Source organism: Alosa pseudoharengus, unplaced genomic scaffold, assembly GCF_046254945.1.
Source record: "Alosa pseudoharengus isolate Yale_2024_CS ecotype anadromous, Long Island Sound unplaced genomic scaffold, YU_APseudo_1.1 YU_APseudo_1.1_scf_4, whole genome shotgun sequence".
Taxonomy (NCBI): domain Eukaryota; kingdom Metazoa; phylum Chordata; class Actinopteri; order Clupeiformes; family Clupeidae; genus Alosa; species Alosa pseudoharengus.
Window position 1 is genome coordinate 3,772,645 of NW_027468774.1, and position 16,321 is coordinate 3,788,965.

General features: G+C 41.4%; 1 protein-coding gene across 1 annotated transcript in view; it reads left to right on the forward strand.

Moving 5' to 3' along the window:
• The window catches only part of fdxr (ferredoxin reductase), a 51,191-nt gene that overhangs the window by 7,973 nt on the left and 26,897 nt on the right, over positions 1–16,321 (forward strand). The window contains exons 6-8 of the mRNA XM_076266957.1: positions 7,470–7,583; positions 13,637–13,738; positions 15,771–15,878. Coding sequence (XP_076123072.1) covers positions 7,470–7,583; positions 13,637–13,738; positions 15,771–15,878 — 324 coding nt within the window. The remainder of the gene's footprint in view (positions 1–7,469; positions 7,584–13,636; positions 13,739–15,770; positions 15,879–16,321) is intronic.

A 16,321-nucleotide genomic window follows, 5' to 3' on the forward strand; every position in this document is an offset into this window, starting at 1 on the left:
ACAAGATACATCTCAAACTGAATGTATACATTGTCTGGTGGTGCATGGTGACATTTAGGTTATCATGTCACCTATACCTATGATGTAGACATCTTTGAGGGGAATGAGGGATGAATACTGCTTTAATTGTGTTACATTGAGATTATACTCCTTTGCAGCAGATCTAACTTGAACTTGTGCTACTCCATTTATTTGGGAATGAGTCTGAGCATGCACGTGAGGGAGAGAGAGCGGCAGGTTCCAGCTGGCTGGTTTCTTATAAGAAGGAGATATAAATTATCAACAATAACAAGCCAGCTGGAGCCTGTCGCAGTCTCTCCCTCTTGTGCACGCTCAAATGCGTTCCCAATTAAATGAAGTAGCATAACGTAGTTAGATCTGCTGCAATAGAGATACTATATATCTCGATGTAACAAGCTGTTTTGACATTGACATGGTAAACGCTCTCTAAGAAGAGCGTAAAGCAGTTTGCAGTAGCCTAAAGTTAATCACAACGTTGTCTAAGCTGGAAAAACATAGCGAGCGGCCTATGATAACCTAATTAATTAAATGCTCGGTGGGCCGGATTAAAGTGCGTGGCGGGCAGGATCTGTGATAAACTAATAAATGCTTGGCGGGCCGGATTAAAGTGCGTGGCGGGCCGGATCTGTGATAAACTAATAAATGCTCGGCGCGCCGGATTAAACTGCGTGGTGCTCAGTTGGCCCACCCCTGAGGTAAAGTCTTGCAGATACCTGCAAATATTGGACAACCGGTTCATATTTTGATATTGCACAAGAACAGTAAATAGCAGTGTGACTGAAAGGTGCGCGCAAGAGCAATATGTGGGCAATACGTGTGACTCAGTGGGCATCCGTGGCCTACAGGGTTAGGGAATCCGACTTGTGACCGAAGGGTTCGGTTCGATCCCTGACTTTTAGGAAAAATGTGGGTGGGGGGAGTGATTGAACAGCGCTGTCCCACATCCACATCCATAGAGGTGCCCTTGAGCAAGGTACCTAACCCCCAACTGCTCCCCGGGCGCCAGGATTAAGGCTGCCCACTGAGGGTGTGTGTTTGAATGGGTGTACACTGTGTGTGTGGGTGTGTTGTACACTACCCCCGTATGGGTGATATGCAGAGAACAAATTCCTTGTATATGCAAGTATACTTGGCCAATAAACCTGACTTACAATTTACATTAAATGTTTACAGTTGTTTTACCTCTCAAGAGGAAATGGCAATTCAAATAGATGGAAAATTGCAGATTGCAATATGAAGGAATATGAATTACAGTGAAGATATGCCAATAAGTACAGGGTTCCCACGGGTCATGGAATTTCTGGGAATTTTGTTGTAGCATTTTAAAATCGACTTGCCAAAATACATTAATACAAATATTTTCCCAAGCAGAAATGGTCTACGTTTTGACAAGCATACAAATTCACCTTGTTCTTGCCCCATCTGAAACGACTCCTACTTTTGCTGCCTCCATCCTTTCTGTATTTGTTATGAAAAATGTTTTTGTATATGATGGCACTGAAGTCTTGAGTTAGTGAATTGGCTAACAGTGTTAGTTGGTAACCAAAAAGCCTACACATTGCACTACACGCTGCGTACTGTAGGCTACGTGCATTCTCTCTCCTGCTGATTTGCGTTCAGTAGCCAAGTGCGTAATATTGCAAAAGTTGAAAAAGTGTTTATTGTAGCCTGCAGAAAATAAATAGCCTACTATCATACTGTCAGTTAATTGGCTACAGTGCAGTGAAGTTTGGAGAGTAAAGTTATAGGGCAACTTGAAGTTTTATGAAAATAATTTACGAACCAGAACATAAAGACCATGAAGCTTCTATTTCTTGCAGCTGTTAAAACACCCGCTAGATAGTTTAAATACCCACCAACATTCGTTTTTGCAGTGCAGATTATTTCTGAAAGTTATTTGTCTACTAGGCATAGCCTACTGGCTGATTTATCAAACGAGTGCTTTCTCGTTCGTCCTCCGCAAACTACAGGTGTTTCGGTAGAGAGCCTTTGAATAAGTGATGCCAAGCCATTTCTGTAACACTTTTTGTGACATTCAGCTAATATCTCCTCATTTAATGTAAGTTCCTTCGGACAATAGGCCTACGTTCTATACGTGGAGTTGTCCTCCATCTCAGCTGCATCAGTTTTCTAATTTTGAAGGTTCTAAAATATGACGATATGCTTCACTGAATCCTTCTCGTTTTCTTTCATTTGTCCAGCTAACTTTTCCATTGAAACTAGCCATTTATGATGGATTACACAGTTGACATTCTGCACGATCAAGGCCAAATTAAGTTATCACGCAGCCACTTTGTCAGCAGCATGAGTGCTGACGGTGACGGTGCGTTTCTGATGTCAGATTATTATGTAGGCTTGCCTACTGTTCTCACGTTGCAGCACTTTACTTATATGAAGTAGCATTAATCAATATGAGGGGCAGAGGGGGATAAATGTTGTCCCCCCCGGCGATGAAAATAATTAAGCAGAGGGGAGGATATCAAGACCAGAGGGGGGAGAATCCTACCCATCCCCCCCTACAAATTGCACCCTGGCAACACCTATGTGAAAATGCTGTTCATTGACTTCAGATAAACCACCATCATCCCCTCCAAACTGATCACCAAACTTAGAGAACTGGGCATCAATACCTCCAACTGTAACTGGATTCTGGACTTCCTAACCAACAGACCGCAGTCTGTTAGGTTAGATAACCTCACCACCTCAACCCTCGCCCAGAATACCGGCTTACCATAGGGCTGTGTGCTGAGCCCTCTCCTTTACTCCCTCTTCACCTACGACTGCACACCTGTACATGGCTCTAACACCATTGTCAAGTTTGCAGATGACACTACGGTTATTGGTCTTATCAGCAACAACGATGAGACAACCTACAGGGAGGAGGTCCCGCACCTAACATGGTCTCTCCGCACCCGAACCAGCAGGTTAAGGGGAAGTTTCTTCCCTGCGGCTGTCACCTTACTGAACTCTAGCTCTGGTGACAACCAACCAAGCGTTACTGCATATCCATGTTTCTTCTGCTCTTATAAGGCTACTGCTAATACATTGCACATATTTGTATTTAAAGGACAATTCCAGCGCAAAATCAACCTAGGAGTTAATAACACATGTGTACCGAGTTCAACCGTTCTCTGGGATTTCTTTTCATGCTAATCGAATGTGACCAGTTTTATCGCAAACCAGGGCTTTGAACCAGAATTTTTTTCCAATTGGTTCGTTCCGAACAGAAACAGTATTTTAACGTTTGGTTTTCGGTTCAACCCTAAAATTGACGTTCCTGAACCAGTTAGAACAAAAAAATAAAGTTTGCGAACCGGTTAATAACGTTCCATGTCAGCTGCGGATCATACAAATAAGTAGGCTGATCATTAGGACTTTAAAATTATATTGTTAATCTACAGGATTTTCAGGATTATACATGAATTAAGACAAGGAACATTTCTGCCATGTTGTTTATTGGCACTGTCAGTACTGTCAGTACTGTCAATGCTAGCTGTCCAACATTATTAAGCTATATTTTCGTTAGCTTGACCCAGCAGATTTTTATAACAATGCATTGGAAATTCATAGCCTATCTTCATATTTAAAACCAAACATTTGTGAAATACTTGGTACAATATTTACCTCATATGATTGAGCTTGAGAGACAGGCTACAGCTTGGGAAACGATCTTGATTAGGCTACTTGTTGGCGGCAAGCTTCTCTATTACATTTATCTCGATGAGCAAAACGACGGGAAGTGAAGCTCACCAAGTTATATTGCACAGAAATCTTGTCAAAGAACGGAAAAAGCCTTGTCGCAAACCGCTAATTCTGCTAGTCTTTGAGGCACAGGTAAAGTAAAAAGAAATCGCTATTTCTATACCAATAACAAGGCTCAAAATAGCACCACGATTCCATGGTAGTATAATGAGGGTCCCTACATGTAAATCGAAGCATTGAGAACTGTAAGTGTACAGACAGTTTATTAAAAAGATAGTTTTGAAAGACAGTACTGTTCACGTATACAGGCAGACGTCATCTTGAGAAAATACATTAATTTATATTACTGTAAACCATACCACTTTATTATTTGTATACTGTCTACACTGCACTATATGTATTATACTGTTTATACTGTACCACCTGCCTATATTGTGTATCACATTATATCACATTGCACTGTTCAATTTTTTTTTTTGCACAATCACAATCAAGTCACAAAAAATCTAATCTAAATTTTAATCTAATGTGATTTAGAGTGGGAACCCTGTAAGTAGCAGCTAAGTAGTGCTTATTTGAGCTATCGTGCATATTGGTCTGGAAAATAAATTATCTTTATAAATTATTACGGCTTTGAATACAGACTGTGAGCTGTAGACTCTTATGTCACAGATGATTGCACAGATCTATGACTGACAATCGTAGAGATCTATGACTGTTTTATAGAGATCTATGACTGGTGTTGATATAATTTGCTGTGTTTTAGAGATCTATGAGCGTGTAGAGAGATCTTGCCAGTGCTGAAATATTCTGCTTGGCCCTCTGAAAGTAGGCTACAGTAGGCTATTCATTTAAAGCTGCATAGGAATATATGCGGAGATATGTATTATTATTATTATGTACTGTTCAATACTATTGATCGCCTCCTGAATCCTACTCCCGCCACTGTATTGGCATCCTCTGCTGATGAGTGTGAAAAGTTTTTATCATTTTTTATTGATAAGATTGCTAATATTAGGTCAAATATCCCATCTCCGATGTCTCTTGCTAATGTTCCATGCCCCCCTTCTTGCCCTAATAACCTGAGCTATTTTAGACCTATCTCTATACAGACTCTCACTGACATTGTTGCAGCAATGAATCCTTCATCTAGTCCTTTAGACATTTTACCAGCCACTCTTCTCAAAAAAGTGTTTAGTGCTATAGGCCCTAGTCTGCTATCAATCTTAAATAATTCTCTTTCCTCAGGGTGTGTCCCTGACCTTTTCAAGACAGCCAGTGTCCAGCCCCTCCTAAAAAAACCTGGCCTTGATCCTTCCATTCTAAAAAACTTTCGTCCAATCTCTAAATTGCCCTTTATCTCCAAAATTCTGGAAAGGTGGTCTTGATGCAACTTTCTGAAGTGTTAAAGGGCAATAGCATCCTGGAGAAATTTCAGTCAGGTTTTCGTCCTATGCATAGCACTGAAACTGCTCTTATCAGGGTAACCAATGATCTACTAATGGTAGGGCTGTAACGATTTACGATTCGAAACCGAAATCGCGACATTCATATCCACGATACTGTGTCGCGGTGTGAAAAGGCAGAATCGCGACACACCCTTTCTAGTGTTTCACGCAGTGCAAAAGCAACCCACAACTCCCGCTTTACTTATCGGTAGCCTACGTTGTCCAAAAACAAACAAATAAATAAATAATAATTTCATACCTCTCCTTGCTTTCATTGTAGACTATGTGTGCAACTTTACCAAACAGTATAGAACCCCCTCTCCTTGCCCCGCTCTCTCTCGCGCTCCCTCCCTCTCACTCTCCCTCCCTCTCCTGCTCAATGAACACGCGCGACTTAAATAAAACATTCACAATCGTGAAAGCAAGGACGCATAGACGACTAGCTAAATTACTATTAAATCCGCTTAGCATCATTAGCATGCTGCACATATTTGTTTAAAACTCTTGCACTGAAGTTGACTGATCATCTCAATACCAATGTTTCCCAAAAGGGCCTGTCCCAAGGAGAACAAGTATTACCTTGAAACTTAAACACACATGGGGAAACTGAACAGTCCAATCAGTAGACTATGATAGGCTAAGCTATATGCTACTTTGTTTACAATATTTCCAGGCTTCAACCAGACAGCTGAATTAAAGAGGTAGAGTTGTAATAAAAAATAGTAGGCCTGGGCTATAGGCTAATCTGCATAAAGTGTGCTGTCATAAATATCAGTCATTCAGAAAAATATTTTGATATATAAAATAATAGATATATTATATTGTAATCCTCTGGTGTTCTAAGGGAGGCTATTAAAATGTTATTTAATAAAATGTCTAACCCCCCCCCCCAAAAAAAAAAAAAGAAAAATCGAGATTCGTATCGAACCGTGGGTCAAAAATCGTGATACAAACCGAAGCGTGAGGTTGGTGTATCGTTACAGCCCTAACTAATGGCAGCTGATTCTGGTGAGCACTCTGTTTTGGTGTTGCTGGATCTCACCGCTGCTTTTGATACCATTGATCATGCTATTTTAATTAGAAGACTAAGAGAATGGGTTGGCATAACGGGTCCTGCTTTGGACTGGTTCATATCCTATTTATCCAACAGGACATTTTTTGTTTCAATAGGTAATTTTACTTCCTCTACCTCAGCTATTACTTGCGGTGTTCCCCAAGGTTCAATTTTAGGACCAATATTGTTTTCCCTGTATATGTTAACTCTAGGCCACATAATTCGCCGCCATAACATATCATTTCACTGCTATCCTGATGACACACAGCTGTACCTCTCAGTCAAACCAAACATGCTTAACAAGCTAACTGTACTGCAGGATTGCATAGCTGATGTGAAAGACTGGATGTCTCAGAAAAAATTCTACAGCTTAACTCTGACAAAACAGAAGTCCTTTTCATTGGCCCTGACAAAGTCTATAATCAAGCTAAGACTTTTCTTGGAAATTTAGCCTCAAATAACAAGACTACTTCTAGAAACTTAGGGGTTTTATTTGATACAGATTTAAAATTTGACCAACATGTAAAACTCCTTGTGCAGTCCTGTTATTATCAACTGAGAAACATTTCCAAAATCAGATCAATGCTTTCTTTAAAGGACACAGAGAGAATTATACATGCATTTGTCTCATCTAGACTTGATTACTGCAACGCCTTATTCACCTGTTTAAATCGTCATTCCATCTCTCAACTATTTAACAGATTTATTAACCCCCTACTGTCCAGCTCGGCCCCTCAGATCCTCCAGCCTGGGACTTTTAGTTGTTCCAGAAAGTAAACTGTCAACTAGGGGTGACCGATCATTTGCAGTTAGAGCACCCAAGCTTTGGAACAGCCTCCCTTATAACATCAAATCTGGACCATCTGTGGCTGTTTTCAGATCTAGTCTAAAGACCCACTTATATAAAATTGCTTTCCTTAAATAGTGAATGATTCCATTCATGTCTCTGCTAATTTATTATCATTATTATCATTTCTGTTTGTTTATTTTGTCTTGGGTACTATACTGTATACCTTTTCTATTTTCTTTTTTATATATATTTAGTTAATACATTTTATTATTATTATTATTATTATTATTATTATTATTATTATTGAGATTGTATTGATTTCAAGTCGTATTGCAAAGCCTGTCCCCTTTAGCTAGCACAAACTCACATACGGCAGTGACAAGCATGCAAGCAACACCTTTAATCAAATCTGTCTCTGTCTGTCTGTCTGTCTGTCTGTCTGTCTGTCTGTCAGAGCTACGGTGCTGAGGGGAACCGCACTATGGGTGTACCTGGGGAGCACCTGCCTGGTGTGTACTCCGCCAAAGACTTTGTGGGCTGGTACAACGGGCTGCCCTACAACAAAGAGGTAGGCCGTGTGTGTCTGTGTGTCTGTCTGTCTGTCTGTGTGTGTGTCTGTGTGTGTGTGTGTGTGTGCGTGTGAGTGTGCATGCATACCGTGCTCTTTTTCTGCCCAAGACTCTCAGGCTACATCCACCTGAAGCACGGATAACATTAGATTAGATTAGATTAGATTCAAGTTTATTGTCATTGTGCAGAGTACAAGTACAAAGACAACGAAATGCAGTACATGACCATTCGCACAAATCTCATGATCATTCACACAATTGTCAGCTTTGTAAAATGCTATAGTATAAAAGCACACTTCCCCAGTGCTCAATTAACCTAATTATTTTGCTAGTGAATCCGGGCAGCATATGTGACTACACTTACTCTGAGAGCTGAAGAAAACAAAGTTCAAGTTCAAGTAGTTTATTGTCATGTACTCATAAAAGGAAAACCTACACTGAATTCTTACATCACAGATAAGTGGCAATCTGAATGGGACCAATGTACCAACAACAAGCAACCAACAACAAACCATCCTACTGAAAAGAAGACTGTTTTCTTCTTTTCAATCCAAACACGAACAAATAGTTTATAGATGCCGTATAGGACATTCAAGACTTACTCATGGTTTTCTATTGAGTGGCGAAGATCTTGCTCCTCCATCTTGCCAATTTTGCAAAACGCCCCTCTCAGTGAGACATATTTTGATCTGTTGCCCTGCCCTGAAAACCAAAAGACAGCAATTTTATCACCACAATTCTGTGGTTGATGTTTTTAGTAAGGTCCCACCTTTGAAAGTTTTAGAATATCTTAGCATAGATTTAAAAAAACATATTTAAACTTCTCTAGCACACAATGCTCTGGCCATTGAATTGCCTTAGTTGCTGAAATAGCTTTAAATTAAACAAACTCATAAAGGGAATTGTAAGTAATGAAATTCCTTCCTATTCAGGTGAGAGAGAGCAGTGTTTAAAGCAAATGCTATTGCATCGCCTGTGGACCTATTTGGCCTGTAGGCAAACTGGAGTGGGTGTAATGTAGAAGACAGGGAGGATGTAATATGATCTTTAACTAACCGCTCAAAACCGCACTTCATAACAACAGAGGTGAGAACAACAGGGCGGTGATCGCAGTACCCCCCCCCCCCCCCCATCACATGTGGTACTGTGCTGTAGCCGCAATGTTCTTTTTTTTTTTTTTTTACTTTCACTGCACCATAATTGTGTTGCCAAAAGCAATTAAAAGAATTCAAGAAACTACTTTTAAAAGCACTTGATGGTTAAAACGTTTGAGGCTAAAGCCTTCTATTAGATCTGTTGAATACTTCATTTGTGTTGTCATGATGCGCAATTTAAAAACTGGGCAAATAAACACGACCCATATTCTCCACCTGACGGATGTGCCTGCTGCACTGACACAGATAGCACTGTGTTCCGCTGTCACTCTCCTGAGGTGGGTAAGGGAAGTTAGCCATCACGAAAGCGTTTGCTGATGATCTCATGCCATTTCCTGTCAGGTTTTAGCACGTTTCAAAAGCGTGCTTTGCTGTTTTCGCTGCTTACAGAATTGTTATTATTTACCAGTAAAGAGCGCTCCAAGTGTGTTTTTTTTGTTGTGTGTTGAAGTAATAGCCTGACGTCGTCATACTCAAATTCTAGTCAGAATATGAGCCTGATACTGCTCCATTGGGACGTGATTATGGGGCGTGTTTTAACTGATACAGGGGGTGAATCCTGTAGGAGGAACACCTGAAACATCATTCTTCTCCACAATTGCCTTAACATTGTTATCTGGTCATTTTTTAAAAAGTTATGGCACTGTCAATGTCTTCTACAACAGACGCAACGGCAAAATCTAAATGTCTACCTTATAGCAACAGCGTTTTTGTTAGGGAGAACCGGGATGAATGAAACACTTTAAACGTCATTTACAAAGACATCATACCATACTGAAAGCTAATAATTTGTCACTAGCAACCTACATCTGTCCTCTGTCAAACACAGTTGCATTTTTAGCTCTGAACAAAACCGTTCAGAAGTTCTTCTGGTCCGAAACGCTCTGGTTCGGGCATAGTTGCTCCACAACGGAACAAGTCCAGACCGAACTTCCCGACTTCAAATGTTGTTGGTTCCCATGAATGCTCTGTTTTGTAATTACTCTAAATTACTCTACTAATCTAATGTGCAATAAACTCTCGGTCTCAGTCAATGACTTTTTACAGCCACAGATTTAGAAGAGCAACATTGTTCAAAGCTAGCCTGGAAAATCCAGACCCTGATAATCTAGAAAGATTAAGGGTCTGGCAAAGAGCAATGTAATGGCCCAACTCGAGGGGCGGCAACAAGCATGCATTTAAAAATCTCACTGCACACAATTGGATAACACTAGACCATGTTTACTCTGAATGATTTCAGACTTCGACGCAATCAGATAACACTACGACCAATGTGTACTGTCCTCCACCGTTGCAGCACTGTCTTCATCAGTGTAGCTGGTTCCCCAGAATGTTTTTTTTCTGTATTACACTGTCCTTAACCCCATTAAGTAAACTTCTTAAAATAAATAGTGGGAATGGACCTTTCAGTCAGTTGGTTGTTTCAGTGGTTTGTTAAACATGCTGTGTGATTGGCAGAGAAGTCTTGTTTGTGAGAATGGAGTAGGGTATATTATCACATAAGACTTGAGACCGAATGGAGTAGGGTATATGATCACATGAACTTGAGACTGAATGGAGTAGGGTATATTATCACATAAGACTTGAGACTGAATGGAGTAGGGTATATTATCACATAAGACTTGAGACTGAATGGAGTAGGGCATATACCGGTACTCACATAGGACTTGAGACTGAATGGAGTAGGGCATACTGTATACCGGTACTCACATAGGACTTGAGACTGAATGGAGTAGGGCATATACCGGTACTCACATAGGACTTGAGACTGAATGGAGTAGGGCATATACCGGTACTCACATAGGACTTGAGACTGAATGGAGTAGAGCATATACCGGTACTCACATAGGACTTGAGACTGAATGGAGTAGGGCATATACCGGTACTCACATAGGACTTGAGACTGAATGGAGTAGGGCATATTATCACATAAGACTTGAGACTGAATGGAGTAGGGCATATACCGGTACTCACATAGGACTTGAGACTGAATGGAGTAGGGCATATACCGGTACTCACATAGGACTTGAGACTGGGGCAGCCGTGGCCTACTGGTTAGCACTTTGGACATTTTGGTTTGAACCGTAACTGGAGGGTTGCCGGTTCGAACCCCGACCAGTAGGAACGGCTGAAGTGCCCTTGAGCAAGGCACCTAACCCAGTGTTTCTCAAACTTTTTTTCTGGGGACCCACTTTTTAAAAATGACAGACTATCGCGACCCAACTCGTGACTGTGATAGATCAGTGGTTCTCAAACTTTTTCTTTCATTCCCCACTTTGATGAAGGGGGCATTCTCGAGCCCCACCTGTCCCTCATCGCTCTAAGAAAGTGGTAGCCTACTGTAGGTCAAGCTTAAAATTGTCAAATTTATTGAAATAATGACATGTTCTAAATATATCCTCTTCAACAGAGTTAAAATCAGCTGGTGCTGCAGATATAATAATAAATAAATACATAACACACATATTTCTGTTTTCCAGCAACATATTAGGAAGCATAGGCCATTTTACAGCATTGTACAATATATTCAATGATATACCAACATGCTGCATTAAATGGATCCATAATCCAGTCATATATCAAACCATAATCCAGCTAACATATATCAAATATATAGCTAAGATAGGCCAGCTTCGTCAAGAAATGTTCTTAGTGAACGTGCTTGCAGATGCAAACATGCGCTCTTCCTCCAAGAAGAGGCGACTCGGAGCTCAAACACGCGCGACAGTAGGCTACTTTACCTCGGGAAAGCCACCTTGCCTCGCTGTGAAACAGTACAGCCTTTTGGTCAGCTACCATCTCTTCGCAAAGTGCGGAGAATAGACGCGCTTTTAAGGGCCGGGTTTTGATGAAATTCACCACTCTCACAACAACGTTCAAAATCTCTAACTAAGCTGCCTTGACACGAACGCTTCCCTGTGAATAACACAGTGCATCCATTGCGCATCGGGTGCTACCTGGGCCCAGGCTACAGATAAAAAAATAAATAAAAAAAACTCCTGTTTTTCACGTCAGTTCGCGCCCCACCTGGCATGTCTCCGCGACCCACAGTTTGAGAAACGCTGACCTAACCCGAGCGCCGCTGTTGTTGCAGGCAGCTCACTGCGCAGGGATTAGTGTGTGCTTTACCTCACTGTGTGTTCACTGTGTGCTGAGTGTGTTTCACTAATTCACGGATTGCAGAGCAGAGACCAAATTTCCCTCACGGGATCAAAAGAGTATACTTATATACTGAATGGAGTAGGGTATATACTCACATAGGACTTGAGACGGAATGGAGTAGGGTATATACTCACATAGGACTTGAGACTGAATGGAGTAGGGTATATACTCACATAGGACTTGAGACGGAATGGAGTAGGGTATATACTCACATAGGACTTGAGACTGAATGGAGTAGGGTATATACTCACATAGGACTTGAGACTGAATGGAGTAGGGTATATACTCACATAGGACTTGAGACGGAATGCTCTTGCAGAGCTCAGAGCTGCTACACATGTTGCATTTATGTTGCCTCAGGTGATTTGATCTGTGGCACATACAACTTTACCAGGAAGACAGGAGGTGATGCATGCATTGTTGTTTTTCTTTGAAAGGTGTGATGTGATATAAAGGAACTGTGATAAGTGTGAAGTGTGTTTATGCAACATTGCCCACAGTCAGCAAGGTTTGTGTCTGTGTTACCTTTCAAATTCCTCTGTCACCTTTAGTTCACCCCTCAGGGCTGTAAGTCTCTATAAAGGTTCATGTAGAAACCGCAGTCAGTCTATTAGAAACTTTCAGTGACTCAACTGGATAGTCTATTAGAAGCTCTCAGTGAGGCGACTGGCTAGTCTCTTAGAAGCTTTCAGTGAGGCGACAGGGCTGGCTAGTCTCTTAGAAGCTCACAGTAAAGAGACTAAGGAGCTGGGCTAGCATGCAGTAGTCTGAAAAGTTGTGGGTTCAATTCCCAGCTTCCACCATTGTAAATGGTGTCCCATGCCGTACCAGTGGGTTGGTGTCCCAGGCCGTACGGTTTGAGATCTCAGTGGTGATGATGGATCTCAGCAGAACTTCCCAGCCCTGGAGTGTTATATGGATAAGACGTCTGACTTCAGATAACCTGATTGAGGGTTTGAATCTTTCAACCTTTGTGGTTGAAATGCAAACCTTTGGGCCGTGGTAGTGTAGTGAGTATCTGGGCTTGAATGCAGTGGCCTGAAACGTTGGGGGTTCAGTTCCACCGTTGCCCCTAAGCTGCTTGGATGCAGAGATATCATGCAACACATCAGTACTTTCTCACCACAGCACGGACAATCTCTGCGCCCAAGTAGCAGTGCTTCGCCTGTGCTTCGCCCCAATATAGTCCCAAGTCAACACTTCACTAGGAGATTGCCTCATCTTTTAATCTGCATTGCCATTTGTACTCATTGTGAAGACGGAGGCCATAAGAAGTAATTAGGGATTTTTTTTTGTTGACTCACTTTTACTCACAATATGCTATCCGGCAACAAAGGATTCCATTCACTATGCTAAGCTACCCTAGCGAGGGCGCTGCCGGACTATAACAATGCATGCACGGAGACAACAATGTTTTTGCTCACTTATCTAACTCTAGGGGAGACGGTGAATAACCCAATTTTATGGTTTTACGGTGGCGTGTTCCTTTAAGCTAGTCATAACCATAAACTGCATAAACAAGAAGAAAATGTTTTCCTGAAGTCTTGTGGACCTGATGTGAGCTGAAAAGATGGCTGCATTCACAGTGGTCATTTCTGTTGGTGATAAACACATCATTTCTTTATTGTCTGTGTGCAAAGTTGATGGTGTATTTGATATTTCTCTCTCTCTCTGTCACTCTCTCTTTTATGTGTGTGTGCGTGTGTCTGTGTGCGTGTGCGTGTATCTTCCCGCAGCTCCAACCAGACCTCAGCCATGACACAGCTGTGATCCTTGGTCAGGGAAATGTTGCACTAGATGTTGCTCGGATACTTCTTGCTCCCCTAGACATGCTGAAGGTAAGTGTCATGACACACACACACACACACACACACACACACACACACACACAAACAAACATACAGTGTGCACATGCTGCAGGATGGTGTCATGGCACTGTCATTTTGGTATTGTTTTTCGAAAGTTTAGCGTCCACACTAGAAAACTGAAACGCCATGGAAGTACTAACTTTCATCAGTATCATGGCAACCGCACGTCATCCGATCTAAAGCTCTCAACTACAACATTAACCATAGTTTTCAGATTTATCCACCTCAGAAATCGTTTTCATGTGTACCCGATTTGGTGTTAGGGCTGTCACTTAACGTTCGAAAATCGATTGCACAATCGATTGGACCAACCAACACAAGTTTCGAAAACTAAAATAGGGAATCGATTTTAATCATATATGTACACTATTGTAATTTTAAACGAATTAAACAAATAAAAATGTAACATGTAAATAGATGTAACAAAACAAGCAGAAAAATAAAATAAAGAATTCCGAAGTGCAGTAAGCATTACGAAAGCTAAAAAGAAAATTCCCACCAATTTTACGCACCGGAAACAGCTGTTTCAATCGGCTGCTGTGTTGCTCGTGTTTTGCCAAAAAATGGAGGACAACACGATCTACCTGTGCGACATGAGAGACGAATGATAGGCCCTAATAACTTGAGGAATTCGATGTGGAAGCACTTCGGGTTTTGGGTATATCAAACTATGGAGAATGACAAAGCGGTATGCAAACTGTGCAATCGTGAGTTCTACGTAGGCGAAATTTGTTTGACATTTCTAATCGTAAACACAGACACAGCTACGTTAAAGACTGCTGTAATGATTTTCACTGATGTTATGGCAGTCCACTCTGCTTATTGTTTTTTGAGAATGTTGCACTCCTGTTTGTCATTGTGCACGAAACTTAACGCCAATAAATCATCAGAAATATTGCTGGATTGTGCGTCTACAAGCTCCCTCTTTACGTTCGTCCTAATGCCTGTTATTTGTTTGTGGATTGGCCTATATTTGGCGTTAAAAATGGAAACGTCTAGACATGAAAAATCGATTTTACAATCGATTCAATGAACACTTATGTCTCAAAAATCTAACAGGATTTTTTCACAAAAGTGACAGCCCTATTTGGTGTTGACAGGAACCATCTCTGATTTTCTTCTCCCTCCTTTACAGTGCCTCCCTCTCCTGTCTGTCTTTTGGTGTTTTTTTTTCTTTCTTTCATGTTTTATGATACGGGAAGCAGGTCAAATAGAATGAATATTTGAAACAGTATCAAAACCCAAGATACGGGAGGCAGGTCGAATAGACTGATTATTTGAAACAGTATCAAAACCCAAGGGAGTGCAGTGCATGGACATGACTAACACCCTCCCCCCCCTCACATGCATGCGCACACATGTGCACATGACACACGCGCACATGATACACGCACACGACACACGCACACGACACATGCTCACGATCAGGGCTTTGAACCAGAATTTTTTCCCAATTGGTTCGTTCTGAACAGAAACAGTATTTTAACGTTTCCGGTTTTCGGTTCAAACCTAAAATTGACGTTCCTGAACCGGTTAGAACAAAAAATTAAAGTTCCCGAACTGGTTAACGATTCTGTTCCGGGACATAAAAAATGTTTCTGGTTTTGTTTCTTTTCTTAGCAAAACATCAAAAGTTTCTGGTTTTCGTTTTTGTTCCGTGAACCGGTTCAAAGCTTTGCACACGACACACACACAAACACACACACACACACACACACACACACACACACACACACACACACACACACACACACACACACACACACACACACGATACACATGGTATTTATTTCAGTGTGGCACTGTTTGTGTGTGTGTGGCCCTATGTGTTTAATTTCCTTATATGTTCAGATTATAAGACTTCTTTTTTTGTGTGTGTGTGTCTGTTTGTGTGTCTGTGTCTGTGTGTGTGTGTGTGTGTGTGTGTGTGTGTGTGTGTGTGTGTGTGTGTGTGTGTCTGTGTGTGTGTGTGTGTGTGTATCTTTCTGTTTCCTCATCTTAGAAGACAGACATTACCCAAGTTGCCCTGGACGCCTTGGCAGGCAGCAAGGTCCGGAGGGTGCTGATCGTGGGTCGTCGTGGTCCGATGCAGGTGGCCTGCACCATCAAGGCAAGTCGAGCTCCGTGGGGCTCAGCTCAGGCCTCTTCCTGCCTTCTACTCCTACTCCTACAAACAAGATAACTAACACCATGTCGTAACCGGACCCAATGCGAACAAACATTAGTGTTGAAATCCGTCAATTGGAATGTCTTGATTGCAAGCAACGTGCAATGCAATGCTACGTTTTGAGAGAACTGAGAGACGCCTGGTTTCTATTTTCTTTCTGTCGTTCGCTTTGCTCTGCTATTTTGAATGAGAAATATGACCCAATAGAAGGGCATATTAAATGTATTCAGTGTAGACAGATAACATTGACAGTCGCTCGCTCGGGCTGTTTGGATATGGTGTAAGTAAACTTGGAATTGTAGATCGGATAAGATGAAAAGCCACACTCATTGCTACACCAGCTGTATTGATAAAGCTCAAACAACAACACAGTTATCCATCCCTTG